General features: G+C 39.8%; 1 protein-coding gene across 1 annotated transcript in view; it reads left to right on the top strand.

The window, feature by feature from the left end:
• USP13 (ubiquitin specific peptidase 13) overlaps positions 1–13,207 on the top strand; it is a 58,768-nt gene extending 45,561 nt beyond the window's left edge. The window contains exons 15-21 of the mRNA XM_069792657.1: positions 314–436; positions 3,872–3,898; positions 4,647–4,790; positions 5,776–5,942; positions 6,459–6,621; positions 8,249–8,333; positions 8,966–13,207. Coding sequence (XP_069648758.1) covers positions 314–436; positions 3,872–3,898; positions 4,647–4,790; positions 5,776–5,942; positions 6,459–6,621; positions 8,249–8,333; positions 8,966–9,059 — 803 coding nt within the window. The 3' untranslated portion in view covers positions 9,060–13,207. The remainder of the gene's footprint in view (positions 1–313; positions 437–3,871; positions 3,899–4,646; positions 4,791–5,775; positions 5,943–6,458; positions 6,622–8,248; positions 8,334–8,965) is intronic.
• The last annotated feature ends 745 nt before the right edge of the window (positions 13,208–13,952 follow it).

Raw genomic sequence — 13,952 nt, 5'->3', positions numbered from 1 at the left:
TTTGGCCTATAATGAGGACCTGGCTTGAGTTTCAAGTTTATACTGTGAAGATCCTAAATGAATCTTCTTTCCTTTTATGACAAATTAAACCAATCCATGAGGTCTGTGGAGTTAAAATGCAGTTTCATGTAGTCTAGCCTCCTACTTAAATTGCGCTTTAGTGTTCTGAATTTCTCAAATAACTGTTTTCAGGAGGAGAATCCTGGCTGTGCTTGTACCTTGAGTACCAGAGTTCCCTCTCTGAAGGGGTAGGTTGCGCTGTGAGGTCGTTTTGCTGGATTCATAAGCTTAGCCTGTTTCTCTGCTTCTGTAGATGTTTCTGTAGACATGCCAGACTTCCTAGATATCAGCCACCTTCGGGCCAGGGGTCTCCAGCCAGGAGAAGAGGAACTTCCAGACATTGCTCCTCCCATTATCATTCCTGATGACCCAAAAGGTATTTACTACTTCTCTCCTGATTCTCTCTTGCATTCCCCTTTCCCTCTAGCACATACTGATTCTCTTTAATCTTCACCTTTTGGAGCTATGAACAAAAAAGCAGCTCTGTACTTCTTAACTGAAGAGTGTTACAACACCCCACAGCCTTTTTTTCCTCCCTGTTAGACAACCCTAGTTCTTCCAGCTTTTCTGCTTTGATGTTTTCAGGATTTATGATTGATGCTGTTGCTCTGGACTCTCTCCAAATAATTCATATTTTTATGAAATTGCTGTGCCCAAAGATAGACATCGTATTTTGTGAAATAGATTATTTCACTTGCTTTACTGGCTATAGTCTCCTACTTACCCTGCTGTGTGGTGGTTGCCTCTTTTGCAATAGTATAGTGCTGGTTAGTGGAGCAGCTTGTGCTGCATTATGATCTCTTCATCTTTACCAGCAGAATTGTTCCATGTCTTCCATGTGCATGGATGGTTATCCTTACTTAAGGATGAAGTCCTTGTGCTCATCCTTATTGAATGTTGATTGGTATCTAAGACTCAGGTGGATAGAGAAATGTGTGAAGACCTCTACATTTATGAAAATCAGCTACATGCAGAGAGCATCTTCTGTCTGTTCATTGACATTCAGTGCATGTTCGTGACTCCCTTTTAGTAAAGTCACTGTGCACTGTCGTGGGGGAGGATTTAGAAGAAATGAGATAGAGTGGTTCAGATTGCTTAAAGAATCACCTCCAATTGTATTAGCAATAGAAAAATGATTTAATAGAAATTTATGTGAAAGTGTGACTTCACAGAATTTGATGGCAAGGTTCACTTTATTACTTAGTACATGGGTGAAATGCACACAGGAAAATTAAATTAGAATCAAACTAAACTTATGTATATAGGGACCAAAAATGAATTAGGGTAAAAAGGGAATGTGGGAAAGGGTAAGGGAGACCCTCCCGTTGAGTCACAAGGTTCAGAGAAGACCCCCATGCTTTCTAAACTCCTGTTGGAGTCTAGGTGCAGCTGGACTGATTCCTAGTCCCAGACTTGGTCAATGGTTTATATCTAAAGAGATTATGAGTATAATAGCAGCCTAAAAATCATTTACAGTTGAATAAAAATCACAACAGTAATTTAAGTATAAATTTGAAAGTGTTAACTTACAATATATCTTATGATATACTTGCTATAACGTACTTAATAACTTATAATATGCTTGCTATAACTTACCTAATATAATATACTTGCTAATAACTTACTTACTATAGACTATTTAGGTTAGTACACACACATGCATAAAGACACTAAGAGATATAAGAGGGTAAAAGAGAGTAGAAGAGAGAGAAAAAGAAGTATACCTGTTACAAATTCCCCTTGAGGTCAGTGAAAATATTCACATCGAATGCCTCAGCATTTGTCTCAATGGGCGAAGGGTCGAGCCTCAAGGAGCGAAGAGAATCAGCCCAGGTCATGTCGTCTTTTGGCGACAGACCTCCGATTTCGCAAACAGGAAAGTTTGCAAGCTCTGAGAGGTGTCCCACTCAGAGGGAGATGCTGGTCACAACCTGCTGCAGTCCAGGATTGCTCAGAGGGCCTCAGTTAGTACTGCTGTTTATAGGTTCATGAGATGATTGACTTTTGTTATCAACAAATTGCTAGAATTCCAGCTGTGCTGGAAAATTCCAAGACTGTCTGAGAATGACTTAAAACATAGATACAGGATGCTCCAAGATTGTCAGGGGAGGATTGTGATGTCTTGAGGTTTTTAAGAGAGAGAACTGGCTGTAGGTTGTTATGAGAACTGGCTGTCTCTACCCCTGTCCCCCCCACCTTCGCCGGGCAGCAGGAGTCTTTGAGACGCACAACATATCTCCCTGTCTCAGCTGTATAAGAGTTCCTGGCACAGTCAAGGGTTGCTTACACTTATGCGAAGGCCTAGTGAGCCTTCCCAAGTTCATAAATCATCCTGGAGAGGCTGGTGCAAAGGACTTGGTCTCAGACCCCTACACTGAGTCTCATGACAGGTGTCAGAAGTGGGTTGGAACATTAATCCACTCATTTCTTACATTTGCATAAGAGGTGTTACTGAACTGCTGTTATCTTTTGAGCACTTGTGTATTAAATTTTGTCTAAAACCTGGTGATAAAGTAGTCTGGGTGGTACTGTAGCTAAATCAATCTCTGTTCTTGTGTACTCCCTTGGGTACAGTATATGGTCCATCCTGGTCAGAAGGAATTTTAAAATCTGTCAGTTACTATGATTATTTGCTACACTACACTACAGTTCTGAGCAGATGGTTTTCTGTTCAGTTTCAGAGTTTACTTGAATAGCTTGAAACACTTTGGTTCAAGGTGGAACGACAAACACACCACGTCTGCAGAATTGATTCATTCACAGTACAACAATATTTAATACACAAAGGACTACAATTTAAGAAAACAGCTTTCCAGGCATAGGTTAAGATTCAAAATCTTATTAATTTTTAAATTACAAGAATTGTTAAGTTGCAGTAGGCCCTAGCAGCTGTGCATGCATGCATAGTCCACTTTTCTGGATGTACGTGGGCTATACAGCCCATTAAAAAAGGCTCTGTCTCCAGGAGCTGATGTCAAGCTGCTAAAATATTTGTAGAGCAGAAAGAAAGAGGAGTGATTAACATGCTATACTGTTTTTTTCCTTAAATACTGTTTCTTTTATGCTAAAGTTCAGAAACAAGAATATTAGAATATCCTCCTTCCTCATTCTCTGGGTTTCTCTGGAGAATGAAATGGTTTATAGCAAGTCAAATTATGTTTTTATAGTGTGACCTTAGACCCAGGTTGTTGCAATTTTCTCTAGATACCTTAAGTTTGGGTGCCTCAGTATTTAATAGGAAACCAGTAATGTAACTATTCTCATGACATGATTGCCCCATTTGCTTGGATGTTTATAATAGTGGTGGTATATATCAAGATGTTTGTATGTGAACGGAAGCTAATACCTGAAATTGTGTGTCAGAGCAAAGGCTATGGCAAAATTCAGTTCTCTAATGGTTTTAATTTTGTCCCTTATCTGTAGGTTCCTTACAAGGGCTTGTTCTTTTTTTATCCTCTTGCTTAATGGACTGACCTAGTTTTAGTGTAAATGCATGGGTGATGGTACCTTATTTATAACAAAACAGATTGTTGCTTAAGTTGGTTTAGATCAGCCATCAGCTATGTTTCCTACAGGTTTATAGTACCAGTGACACTTTTTGCTCTGATTTGAGTTACGGAAATTATTGGGCAGAAACATCCCGGGTCTAATTCATGGCAAAAACATGGGATTTAAGCAAGAACATGCCCTGCCTGTATGAGCTCAAATGTTTCTATGACTTTAAAAATATGGAATTGTTTTTTCCCCATATGAATCTACTTAGCTTTCATATAAGTCCTTTTCCCTGTTTTTTTCCTTTCTTAATTTTCAGATCGTATGACAAACCATTTCGTGGAGTGTACGTATCTCATTTTTCTGAGACTGGTATTTCAGCTGCTTAAAAAATTGTGATGCTTTTGCTCAGCTAATGGCTTCTCTCTCCTCATAAAGATGCATGAAGTATTGCCCTGCATGCTTCTAAATAACAGCTGATTTTTGTACTTGTTCAGCATTTACTTCCATGTGTGCAGCACACTTGAAGAGTCTGTAGTAGCATCAGCATAGCCAGAATATGAGCTGCTCCTCTATCTGCTGCTCAGCAGGATCTTGCAGTTCTGGGGGGTCACAGCTGCTTGATCCTGGCTCCCTCTGGACTCTGATCTCAGCTGAAGCTGTCAAGCCCTGTCGTTCAGAGATGAAGTTCAACTGGAGACTGCTAGATCCCAGCAGCTGTTGTTTCTCTCACCTGCAAGATCCTGCCTTTGAGAGGTGATTGCTTTTGGCTGCCATCTCTAGCCAAGCTCAGCACCTAACTTCTTCACCCCTTGAAATCCAGTGGTGAGTTTTCTTAATAAATAGTCCTGTAGGAATTCATCAAGGTTTAAGGATCTATGTAGATTACTGAGACAAAAGATTGCCAGTAAGTCCATAACAAATACTATAATGCTTTGTACAAGGCTGTTTTCTAATGGGTGTGGGTTTACTGCAGTACTAAAACAAATCCAAGAGATATGTATTGTTAATATGTGGCACCACGAATAACAATAAGAAATACTATACAATGGATGAAATTAGACTTTTATATTTTAGAAGGCACTTTCTTGTAGCTCTAGATATTGATGAGTCTTCAGTTATGCAACTGGCCGAGATGGGTTTTCCTTTGGAAGCGTGTCGGAAAGCTGTGTACTACACAGGCAACCTGGGTGCTGAAGTCGCTTTCAACTGGATCATTGCACACATGGAAGAACCAGGTCAGTGTTTGGAAGGTGTAAGTTAAACTCAGCTCCTGGTTGTGCATTTTGGCAGTCAGTAGAAATTTTATAATGTGTGACAGAGAAACAACGGCCCCCTTCCCCACCCCAGGAAACCTGGAGGTGTGAGTGAATTTTCCTAAGCTGCTCCTGGGATATGCAGATCTTGACCATTATGTGGCATCCTCTGCCTAGAAGAAAACAAACCTAAGCTACATTGGAAGTACACTCTCCTGTCCTCACTGATGGTGTGGGCCAGCTCACTGTTTTCCACCCTTTGGCTAGGTCCGTGCTGCTAAGGGGGAAGCTGACTTGTGATCAAATGTAAGTACAAAGAATCCTGTGGTCTGGATGCTTTTTTACCATGTCAGCCTTCTCTAGCTCAGGCTAGAGCATTCATGCCGTACTTAGAACTTGGGCTATTTACTGATGGACAGGGCTGCTAGATGTTCTCCACTCCCTGTGTTTCATCCATGCAGTGTTTGGACTCATGATTCAGCACTGAGTATAGCTGAGCACTCTTTTGTGAGGAAACAGATTTGGTTGAGTTCACACTTCACTGTGGGCTTTTGTGTTGCCTGTGTAAATGAGAAATGAGTTCCACTTGAGCTTGACTGACATATATCAGCCATGGAATCAGTTCATTTTACATCTATAGGCGTATCAGCTGGGTTGTCTACTATTCTGGTGTCATCATTGCTTCCATATCAATCTTTGCTGCTTTCCTGCAGTTGTTTCACTTCTGTGATGTGCCCAGTTGTTCCAGCCTGCTCAGTATTTTGTCCACCTAGATACTTTGTAATGTGCATGTTCATTTTCTTGTTTTTAAGGCTTTCCACACATCTAAGTCCCAACTGGGTCAGTGAAATGAACTTACATTGATTTCAGGACTGCTTTTGAGGTCCTCTTTGTTGTTTGTTTGTGTTGTTGACTTTCCAGTTCAGTGAGGCAAAAGAACAAACTGATGAATGTTTGTTTGTTCCAGACTTTGCTGAGCCATTGGTCATACCTGCATTTGGAGAAGTTGCTTCCAGTGGAGCAGCTGTGTTTGGAGCTGTTGGGCTAGATAACCAACCTCCCGAAGAGATGGTTGCAATTATCATTTCCATGGGCTTCCAAAGGAATCTAGCAATTCAAGCACTGAAGGCAACAGTGAGTTCCATGTGTTATTGGTAGCACATGGGTTCCATTTCATATTATGTGCTTTGTACATGTGCATGCTCAGACGCCTTTGAAACATGCATATAAAAATCCAGTTAGTGGGTGATGCACATAGAACTATCTGGCAAAGCGTGGGATGCCTGATTTGTCTGGGTTAGAGTGGGGAAGGTGGTTTGTGTGTTTCACATGAATGTCAAAGTGTGGAGGACAGTGAGGAATACTTAGCTTCTTGTACCATCTGTTGAGAAACAACCTGGATACCTAAAGACTATGCATCTTTAAGATGAGAACCCGGGGGCCATAGGGATTAGTTGTGGGAGGATTTCTTTTCCATCTGTCAAGCTTCTGCAGAGTGCTTGTTGAACACTATTTTCCATGGAGGTAGAGTATGTATCTTACAAGTTTTAAGTGCTGTCCAACATGATCCTTACTGTGTTCAAAGACCAATGAGTGGTAGCATGCTAGAGCATGTATTCAATGCTGCTCTTTTGCTTGTTTAACTCACAGAACAATAATTTGGAGCGTGCACTGGAATGGATCTTCAGTCACCCTGAACTCGAGGAAGAAACTGAGCCTGCTTTGGACATGATGGATATGGAGAACAATGCTAATGCCAATATCCTTGCAGAGACAGGATCGGAGGGACCCAGGATCAAAGATGGGTCTGGAAGTAAGTTCTCCTTCAGCTTAGAACTGGTTACCATGTTGTTGCATCACACCTATGCCATTCATAGAGCTCTTTTCTGTTTTGAAAGTAGTTATTGTGGTTTTTTGGACATGATCCAGACAATTTACTTCCAATCTTGCTTCTGGGGCCGAGTCTAGCTCTGTGGGGCTGCTAAGTTCTGTGGGCTGTGTTTGCTCAGAAAACTCTTTCTCTGGACTCACTGAATAAATGGAGTCCAAGTTTCTTGTTGCCACAGCATATAAGTCTCTCCTGGCCTAGCTTTACTTTTTGTTTTGTTGCTCTAAGAGAAAAAGACAAAGAAAAGCTAGAATGTTTAAATCTTCAGAGGCTGAGCATCCTAAAGGTAACGCTGCTGTTACAAACCACCTGAGTTTCTGTCCTCCTGTGGTCTGATGGGAGATTTGATAATCCCTCCAACCAAGTTCCTTATTCTAAATATGGCAGGTATAGTTGGTATCCTACATGTCCTGCTTTGCCATTTTGGTTTTTTGAGATCCTCAGTCATACTACTGCTAAATAAACCACAAGATGGGGCTAATGTACAGCAGAGTTGTGAAGCAGGCAAAGAACCTAACCTATTGTAAGTGTAAAAGCAACAGAGTACAAAAGCTCAGTGGTGGTTCTAATAAAGGTTATCACATAACGGTTTTTGGAGGATTTTTAGTGACCAATTCTAATAACTGTAGTATGTTCTAAACTTGTACTTCTGATCTTGACTGTAATGGTCTTATTAAAAAAAAATTAACAGGCAATTTGATTTTTTGTTTCTGTGGTTGCTGTTATGATATAAGAATATTCATTTCTTTGTTTCTAACATTATAAAGACCAATCTTAAGTCTCTTGGAGACATGGGAAACATTGATTATCGTTAGGTTAAAAAAAATTATTTCGAATAATTATTTTTTGTGGTACTTAGCCTTTATAGACTGAGACCATTTACTGAGTGCCTGAAAACCTGATAATCAACATGATACTGTAAAATGACTCCAGAAAGCCCTCTCCACCAAAATCCAGGCCCCTGTCCTTATGCAATATCCTGAAAGAAGGTACCCTTTTGCTTTTGGTGGTAATTTGGGTGAACGGCATGAATGGGTGGGGAGCAAGAACCAATGCTGAGTTCTCTGGAGACATTAAGCACAAAAATTGTCCTCATGTTAAAGGAAGAGGTTTCTTTCCTGTCCTCTCTTTTATGGGCTGCTGAAGTATAAACTTCTGGTTTTTGTTTGATTAATAGGGGATCTGTGATCATACGTAGAGCTAATTTGTGTGCAGAATGAATTCCTTCCTCTGGCACTTTCTGTGGTGCTCTCTGTGAACTGGGAATGAATCTGCTCTTTTCCCTTTCCTGGTAGGGGCTGTGATCATAGCCCAGCTGTATGTGTACAGATCTATCTGGGTTTGATTTGGATTGGTTTGATGTTTGACAGTGAATCTGACCACTGGTTAAAGTGAGAATATGCTGCAGTCTTAACAGAAACTGTTTGGGGATGCAGAGTCTGAGTTAGGAGTGCTTAGCTGCTTCTCCAGTACTGAAAAGAAAGTTTCCCCGGAGTCATATTGCAATGTTAGCAGTAAGACACTTATGGTCCCATTTGTATTTCTTAAACAGGATATGAGCTGTTTGGGTTCATCAGCCACATGGGAACATCCACAATGAGTGGCCACTATGTTTGTCATCTCAAAAAAGAAGGAAGGTGAGTGTAATTGGGAGAGACACACAAGGATGAGCAAATGTTTTCTTTGACGCATGCATCGTACAGAGCAGGGTGTGTATTCATGGTAGACAAAACACACGTGTTGTTACCATGTATACATTTCGCACCAAAGAACTTAAGATTGTTACAGATTGTAGATGTGGTGAGTCGGTTCTGATTCTGCTGAGGTGTATGCTGAAGCATACCATCGGCTCTCCTGTGCTTGTTCCAAATCTCTGTTCATCTTGGGGCATCAGTTCTGTATCTGGTTTTGTTTATCTGAGCTTCCCCCAACTTCCTTTCATTCACCATCAATAGAAACCCATCAAACTATGGGCTGATACTAGTATTGCTAGTACTGTGGTGCTGATCTTGGCTGTGATTTTGATATGGTCGTATTATTTGGCATTGGGAATCCCTGATTTTCCTTCATTTGATTCCTCTGCATGTTCCTCTTCCTTTTCAGTTTCTGACTCTGCTAGTAAACCTGCTTGTGCTGTTTCTCTGATCTTTTGTTTTTGTTGTCTAATTTTAGTTTTTAAGCTCTTTGAAGTTTGGATCTGAGAAGTCCCTGATAAACTTGTGATGATTTTTATACACGTGGAATGTAATCAATCTTGTTTTCATTTCAGATGGGTGATCTACAATGACCTTAGAGTCTGTGCCTCAGAACGACCTCCCAAAGACCTGGGCTACATTTATTTTTACCACAGGATACCAAGTTAGGCCTCAAATCTATTACCTGGCCTTAAGAAGCCATAAGCCTTTTTAACCTGCCCAAAAAAGTGTACAATAAAAAAAGAAAATCTAAAACCAACAAAAGACCCCTAATCCTTGGACTGCCAAAAAGCAAAGGAAAACATGGGATATTTATAGTTTATTTAAAAACAGTCATTTGATGCCGCCTTAAGTGTTAGAGGGAAAATTTCTATTAGGTGATGTATAGTATGTTGTTTTAAATTTATACACCTTAAAGGGTACCTTAAGACCATGCAGATTACTGGTGGAGTTTGCAGCTAGTAAATGGAGAAGGTGGAATTTTCAGAGTTGAACAAAAATAGCCCAGTTCAGCCCACCTCCTGCCTGTTCTGTACATGCATGTGTTGAAGACCACAAAGAAATACTTGCATCTTTGGTAACTGGGAGCCAGTGTTTTCAACCAGACTCCAGACCACTCAGGAGAAATCATATTGCATATAAAGTTGGAGGAAGGGGGTATGTGAGTGTTCTTCAAAGCAGAATGTCTTATTTGAGAGATTATTTTTGGTACAGTGAGAAAAGTCAACTAAAGTTATATCTGTTGGAATTCAGTTTTATAGTATTTTGGTTTGCCTTTTTGATGTGTAAACCTAAGAAACTAATGGAGATGGAAGCAATCTCCTGTCAGTGCCCTGTATATTTTCTGCCAAAGAGAAATAGTAGATTTTATTTTTGCAGACATAGGTTTTTTCATATTCTCTTGGATGTTTGTTTTGCAAGTTCTTCCAACAGATTCAGGATTACAGATGGCTAAAAGAAGCAGACTTTCTGACTATAAAATTAAATGCATACCCTCAGGAAGGGCAAGGCTATTGTTTAAATTTTATTTTCTTATGAAGGAGGTAAAGAAGGGGTAATGTCCCATTATATTTATTTCAGGGAAATTTGCATCTAGACCACTCACATTCCAGCTGAAATCAACTCCCTGACAAAGTACTCACAGTGCAATTGTGCTTTCTGCCAAAGATTGCTTATTTAGTTCCATCCATGAGTGAGGGAAATTGCTTAGTAAAATAGCTGATTTACTGATTTGCCCCTCTCTCCTCCCTCCCTTTAAAAAAAAACCATCCAAAACCCCCAAAAATCAATAACAAAAACCAAACAACAGAGGAAAACCCCACTTTGAAGTGATGTGTCAGCTTTCTTAAAACTTGCAAACACACCAATAATCTGATTGCTTCAACAGACACCTTCTAAAAGGGGTTTTATGTATCTGGCAGGGATGAAGGGGTGGGTAGGTAGGGGCTGGCCTTTCCTGTTTTGTTTTGTTTTGTTTTCTTTGGGTTGTTATTTCACTTTGTATCACAGACAAGAATTTATATGTGGGTTTTTAAATTGTATTTGAAAACACTAATTCTAGAAAAAATACAATCGTGAGTGCAAAACCTTTCATGATTCCAAAAAACCCCCAAAGGCTTACAGTGTGGGCCACTGCTTAGAGACTGTTGCTGGAGTTGCCTCATATTATCTTACTGAGCCCTCAAAATAAATTGGAACAGTCAAAAAAAAAAATCCTCCTTACAGAGAGAGGCAGGGAGGTGTAATTACATTTTCTCTGCAGTCAGTGCCTGCAAGTTTAATAGCAAAATTCAGGCAGCTACACACTACAGAAGAGAGCCCAAATTAAAAATCTGGTTATGAGCAGGGCATTTTTTCCAGCATTTGGGGAAAAATAGTTCTCCCTCTGGTCATATAGCCTCATGCAGAGCCAAAAAAACACTGTTGATTTTTTTAAATCAATTTTTGATCTTAAAAGATTATGAGAGAAATTCTAGTGCAATAATTATGTAGAGTGGAAATGGTGCCTAACTGCTGGGAAAGCTTCTGGCATTTAGTGCCCTTATTGACACAAAAGAACGGTGGCATCCTAGCACAATAGTAAGTGGCTTCTGTGAGATTCAGCTGCCTTGTAATTACTGAGCCACCAGTTCTGGACAAAATAAAAGCTGCCAGAAATTGTTTTCCTTCTTCCAGGTTTTGAGTATTTGTGTATTTCACCAGAAAATGCCAGATTTGACAATGGGATCAGCAAATTATGCAGTGATACATCTTCTATATAAAGTGAAAGAACAAAACTTCCATATATCTATGTTTGTGGTTTTCCATTCTGGCAGTACAAAAAGGACAAAAGGCCTCTTTTTTCTCTTTTTTCTCTTTTTTCTCTTTTTTCTCTTTTTTCTCTTTTTTCTCTTTTTTCTCTTTTTTCTCTTTTTTCTCTTTTTTCTCCCCTCTCTCCCCTCTCTCCCCTCTCTCCCCTCTCTCCCCTCTCTCCTCTCTTTTCTTTTTTCTCTTTTCTCTTTTCTTTTTTCCTTATGCGCAGTTATATTCCAAGGAAGTTCAGCACAACAGCTTCACTCTTGCCTCATGAACTTAAAGGGCTATTTATAAACTAACAGGATCTGGTGGCCACTACCTTTTTATTTAGAAACCTTGGGTAAATGAAGGCCAATAGATTAGTTCACATGTTCATTATTAAACTGGAAACGTGGCTGGTCTCTCATAGGATTAAGGATGGAGCTTGGACTCTTGCAAACCATTTGTCTGGTACATCCCAAAACTGGAATAGCTGTGGGACTGACTGATCTCAGTTAATAGGAGGCACACTTGATAAACTGGAAATGGTAAATGAAAGGTGGGAGCCATTTGCTGGCTGTGATAGATGAACTGTAGCACCTCAGCTTCTGAAATTCTTTTCAGTTCATCACTCTTGTGTACTGCCTGCCTAAACTACCAAGTGGGTCAGAAGTGCAGAGAGCAGTTTAGGTGAAAGGCTTATGGATCTTCTAAAATTTAGCGCTTGAAAATATGTTAAAAGTTCTTCAGCTGTTTGAGGAACTACTTCAGTATTTCCCAAAGTAGTGGCTTCCCTCCTTTTTCAAATGGCTAGTTAAGTCATTTCACTTTTGCAATGGGCTATGTGTGAAGAACATCATGAATCTGCAGGAGCAGGATGTAAATTCCTGACTCTTCAGCCTAATGTGGGGGAGAGGACTTTGGTTTTTTAAACTTCAGCATTCAGAAGCCACACTCAAACAGACTGTACTGAATAGATGACTAATTTATCAAGATTTGCCTGCTAAAATTTGTATGCAATTAATTGTGCTGGCCCAGGCCTCAGTGCACAACCTGTCCACCACAGTGGACAGCGGCTGATGGGGAAACTCCATGTGTCTGAGTACTGTAATAGCTGTTAGGGGGTTAAGTGTGCTGAGAGGTTCTTGACAAAAAAGGATGGAGGAAGAAAAATCACTGTGAGCTGTTTGAGACAATCTAACCTGAAAATTATGGCAAGCCAGGAGTTGGCAGCAAATAATAATGCTCTTATTTCTCCGACTGATTTTTACTTTTTCATGTGATACATTCAGGTTAGGAGAGTGGAAGGAAGAAAAACTCAACAACTTTTCCTTGTTTTCCTTTTCTCCTCTCATTCCTAGCAGCGTGCTGGATCCAGTAGACCCCTCATTCTGAGTCACAGTTTCCAGTCTCCAAAACACATGTAGGCACAAACTCCTATTTAATCTTCCTAGCTAAAATATAATTAGGATAAAAATTTAATTTATTCAAAGCTGTGGTTTAAAAACAAGTCTAGATGTTTCTGGACTACTATCACTTGTAATTCTACTGGGTTCAGTGGCATTACTTCTGACTTACTTTGGTGTAACTGAAACCAGCATTAGTCCAGTTTCTTTGATTCAGACAGCCTCCACTGGGTTTGTAGAGTACATTCTGAATACAGCTGCAACCAGAGCTCATTAGATTGCTTTAGAATTATCTCCAATTCATTCCTGTTGTTCTCCATCCTGGCAGCAGCCATTTTTATAATCTTTGCTATTTTCATGCAATGACAGACTATGCAAAATATGTAACTGGACTTAACTTTTTATTCTTTTCTCATTACCTTTCCTGTCTGAATGGCTGAGGTCAGTTTCTGATTTCTATTCACTCCTCAGTGATTTTACTGTTGTATCCTGGAAGTGTCTGTACCAGTTTACTTTGCACCATTCAGAGTTGTTTGCTTGAAGCACTGTTAACAGTTTGGAGAGTATTTGTCTGAGATCAGAAAGGTTGTGAAAGACATTGTTGCAACTGTTTTAAATTAAAAAGAAATATTCTCACATCTTGTGACTGTGTGGATTCTTGCTTCTTTCTTTCCTGTCTGAACTGAAGAGGAATAGACTGAGTATGTTTTGATGCTGCTTCTTTTCTCTACTCTTTGTGGTCATGTTTGGTGTTTTACTGAAAAAACCTGCATAGGGAACAAAGAGATTTGTGAGAATCTTGATTTCTTGTGACTCACGGCACTTCTGTGGATTGAAAAAAAAAAAATAAAAATCCCCAAGCCCTGAGTGGATATAAAACATGACAAAAATAGAAAATAGGATTTAAATTGATCGAATTTTTTCTTTTTAACCTTTAAGCCAGTTGACATTCTTTGAACATGAGAGTTGGCAATGTTCATGTGGAAGAGTGTTGTCATTTCACCCCCAAATTCCTGCTTTAACTTGGTCTGTAGTTCCTCATACTCATTGAGAAATTTCACCTGCTGTTCAGTAAAGGAGAAGTCTTTTTTCCTCATGTGTAATGGCTTTACATAGCAGTGTGACCATTGGGACTCTTTGGCAGATGCAATAGGCCAAAAAAGAAGACTGAGGCATGTCAACCCTTTCATCCTTTTATAGGATCATGGGACGAGGAGCTGGAGGAGAGGTAAGAGGTAAATCTACCGGGCTATAAGTGACATTTCCTGACATGAAAGTAGAGGACATGTGAAGTGTTGGATGATAAGAAAGGTAAAGATGGTTCAGCTCCTGAAGTCCAAATTTAATGATCTATCTTGGTTTCTTTTCTATCACAGATGTC

This window comes from Haliaeetus albicilla, chromosome 9, assembly GCF_947461875.1.
Source record: "Haliaeetus albicilla chromosome 9, bHalAlb1.1, whole genome shotgun sequence".
NCBI classification, from domain to species: domain Eukaryota; kingdom Metazoa; phylum Chordata; class Aves; order Accipitriformes; family Accipitridae; genus Haliaeetus; species Haliaeetus albicilla.
The sequence above is the reverse complement of the archived record's forward strand: the minus strand, read 5'-3'. Positions and strand labels throughout refer to the sequence as shown.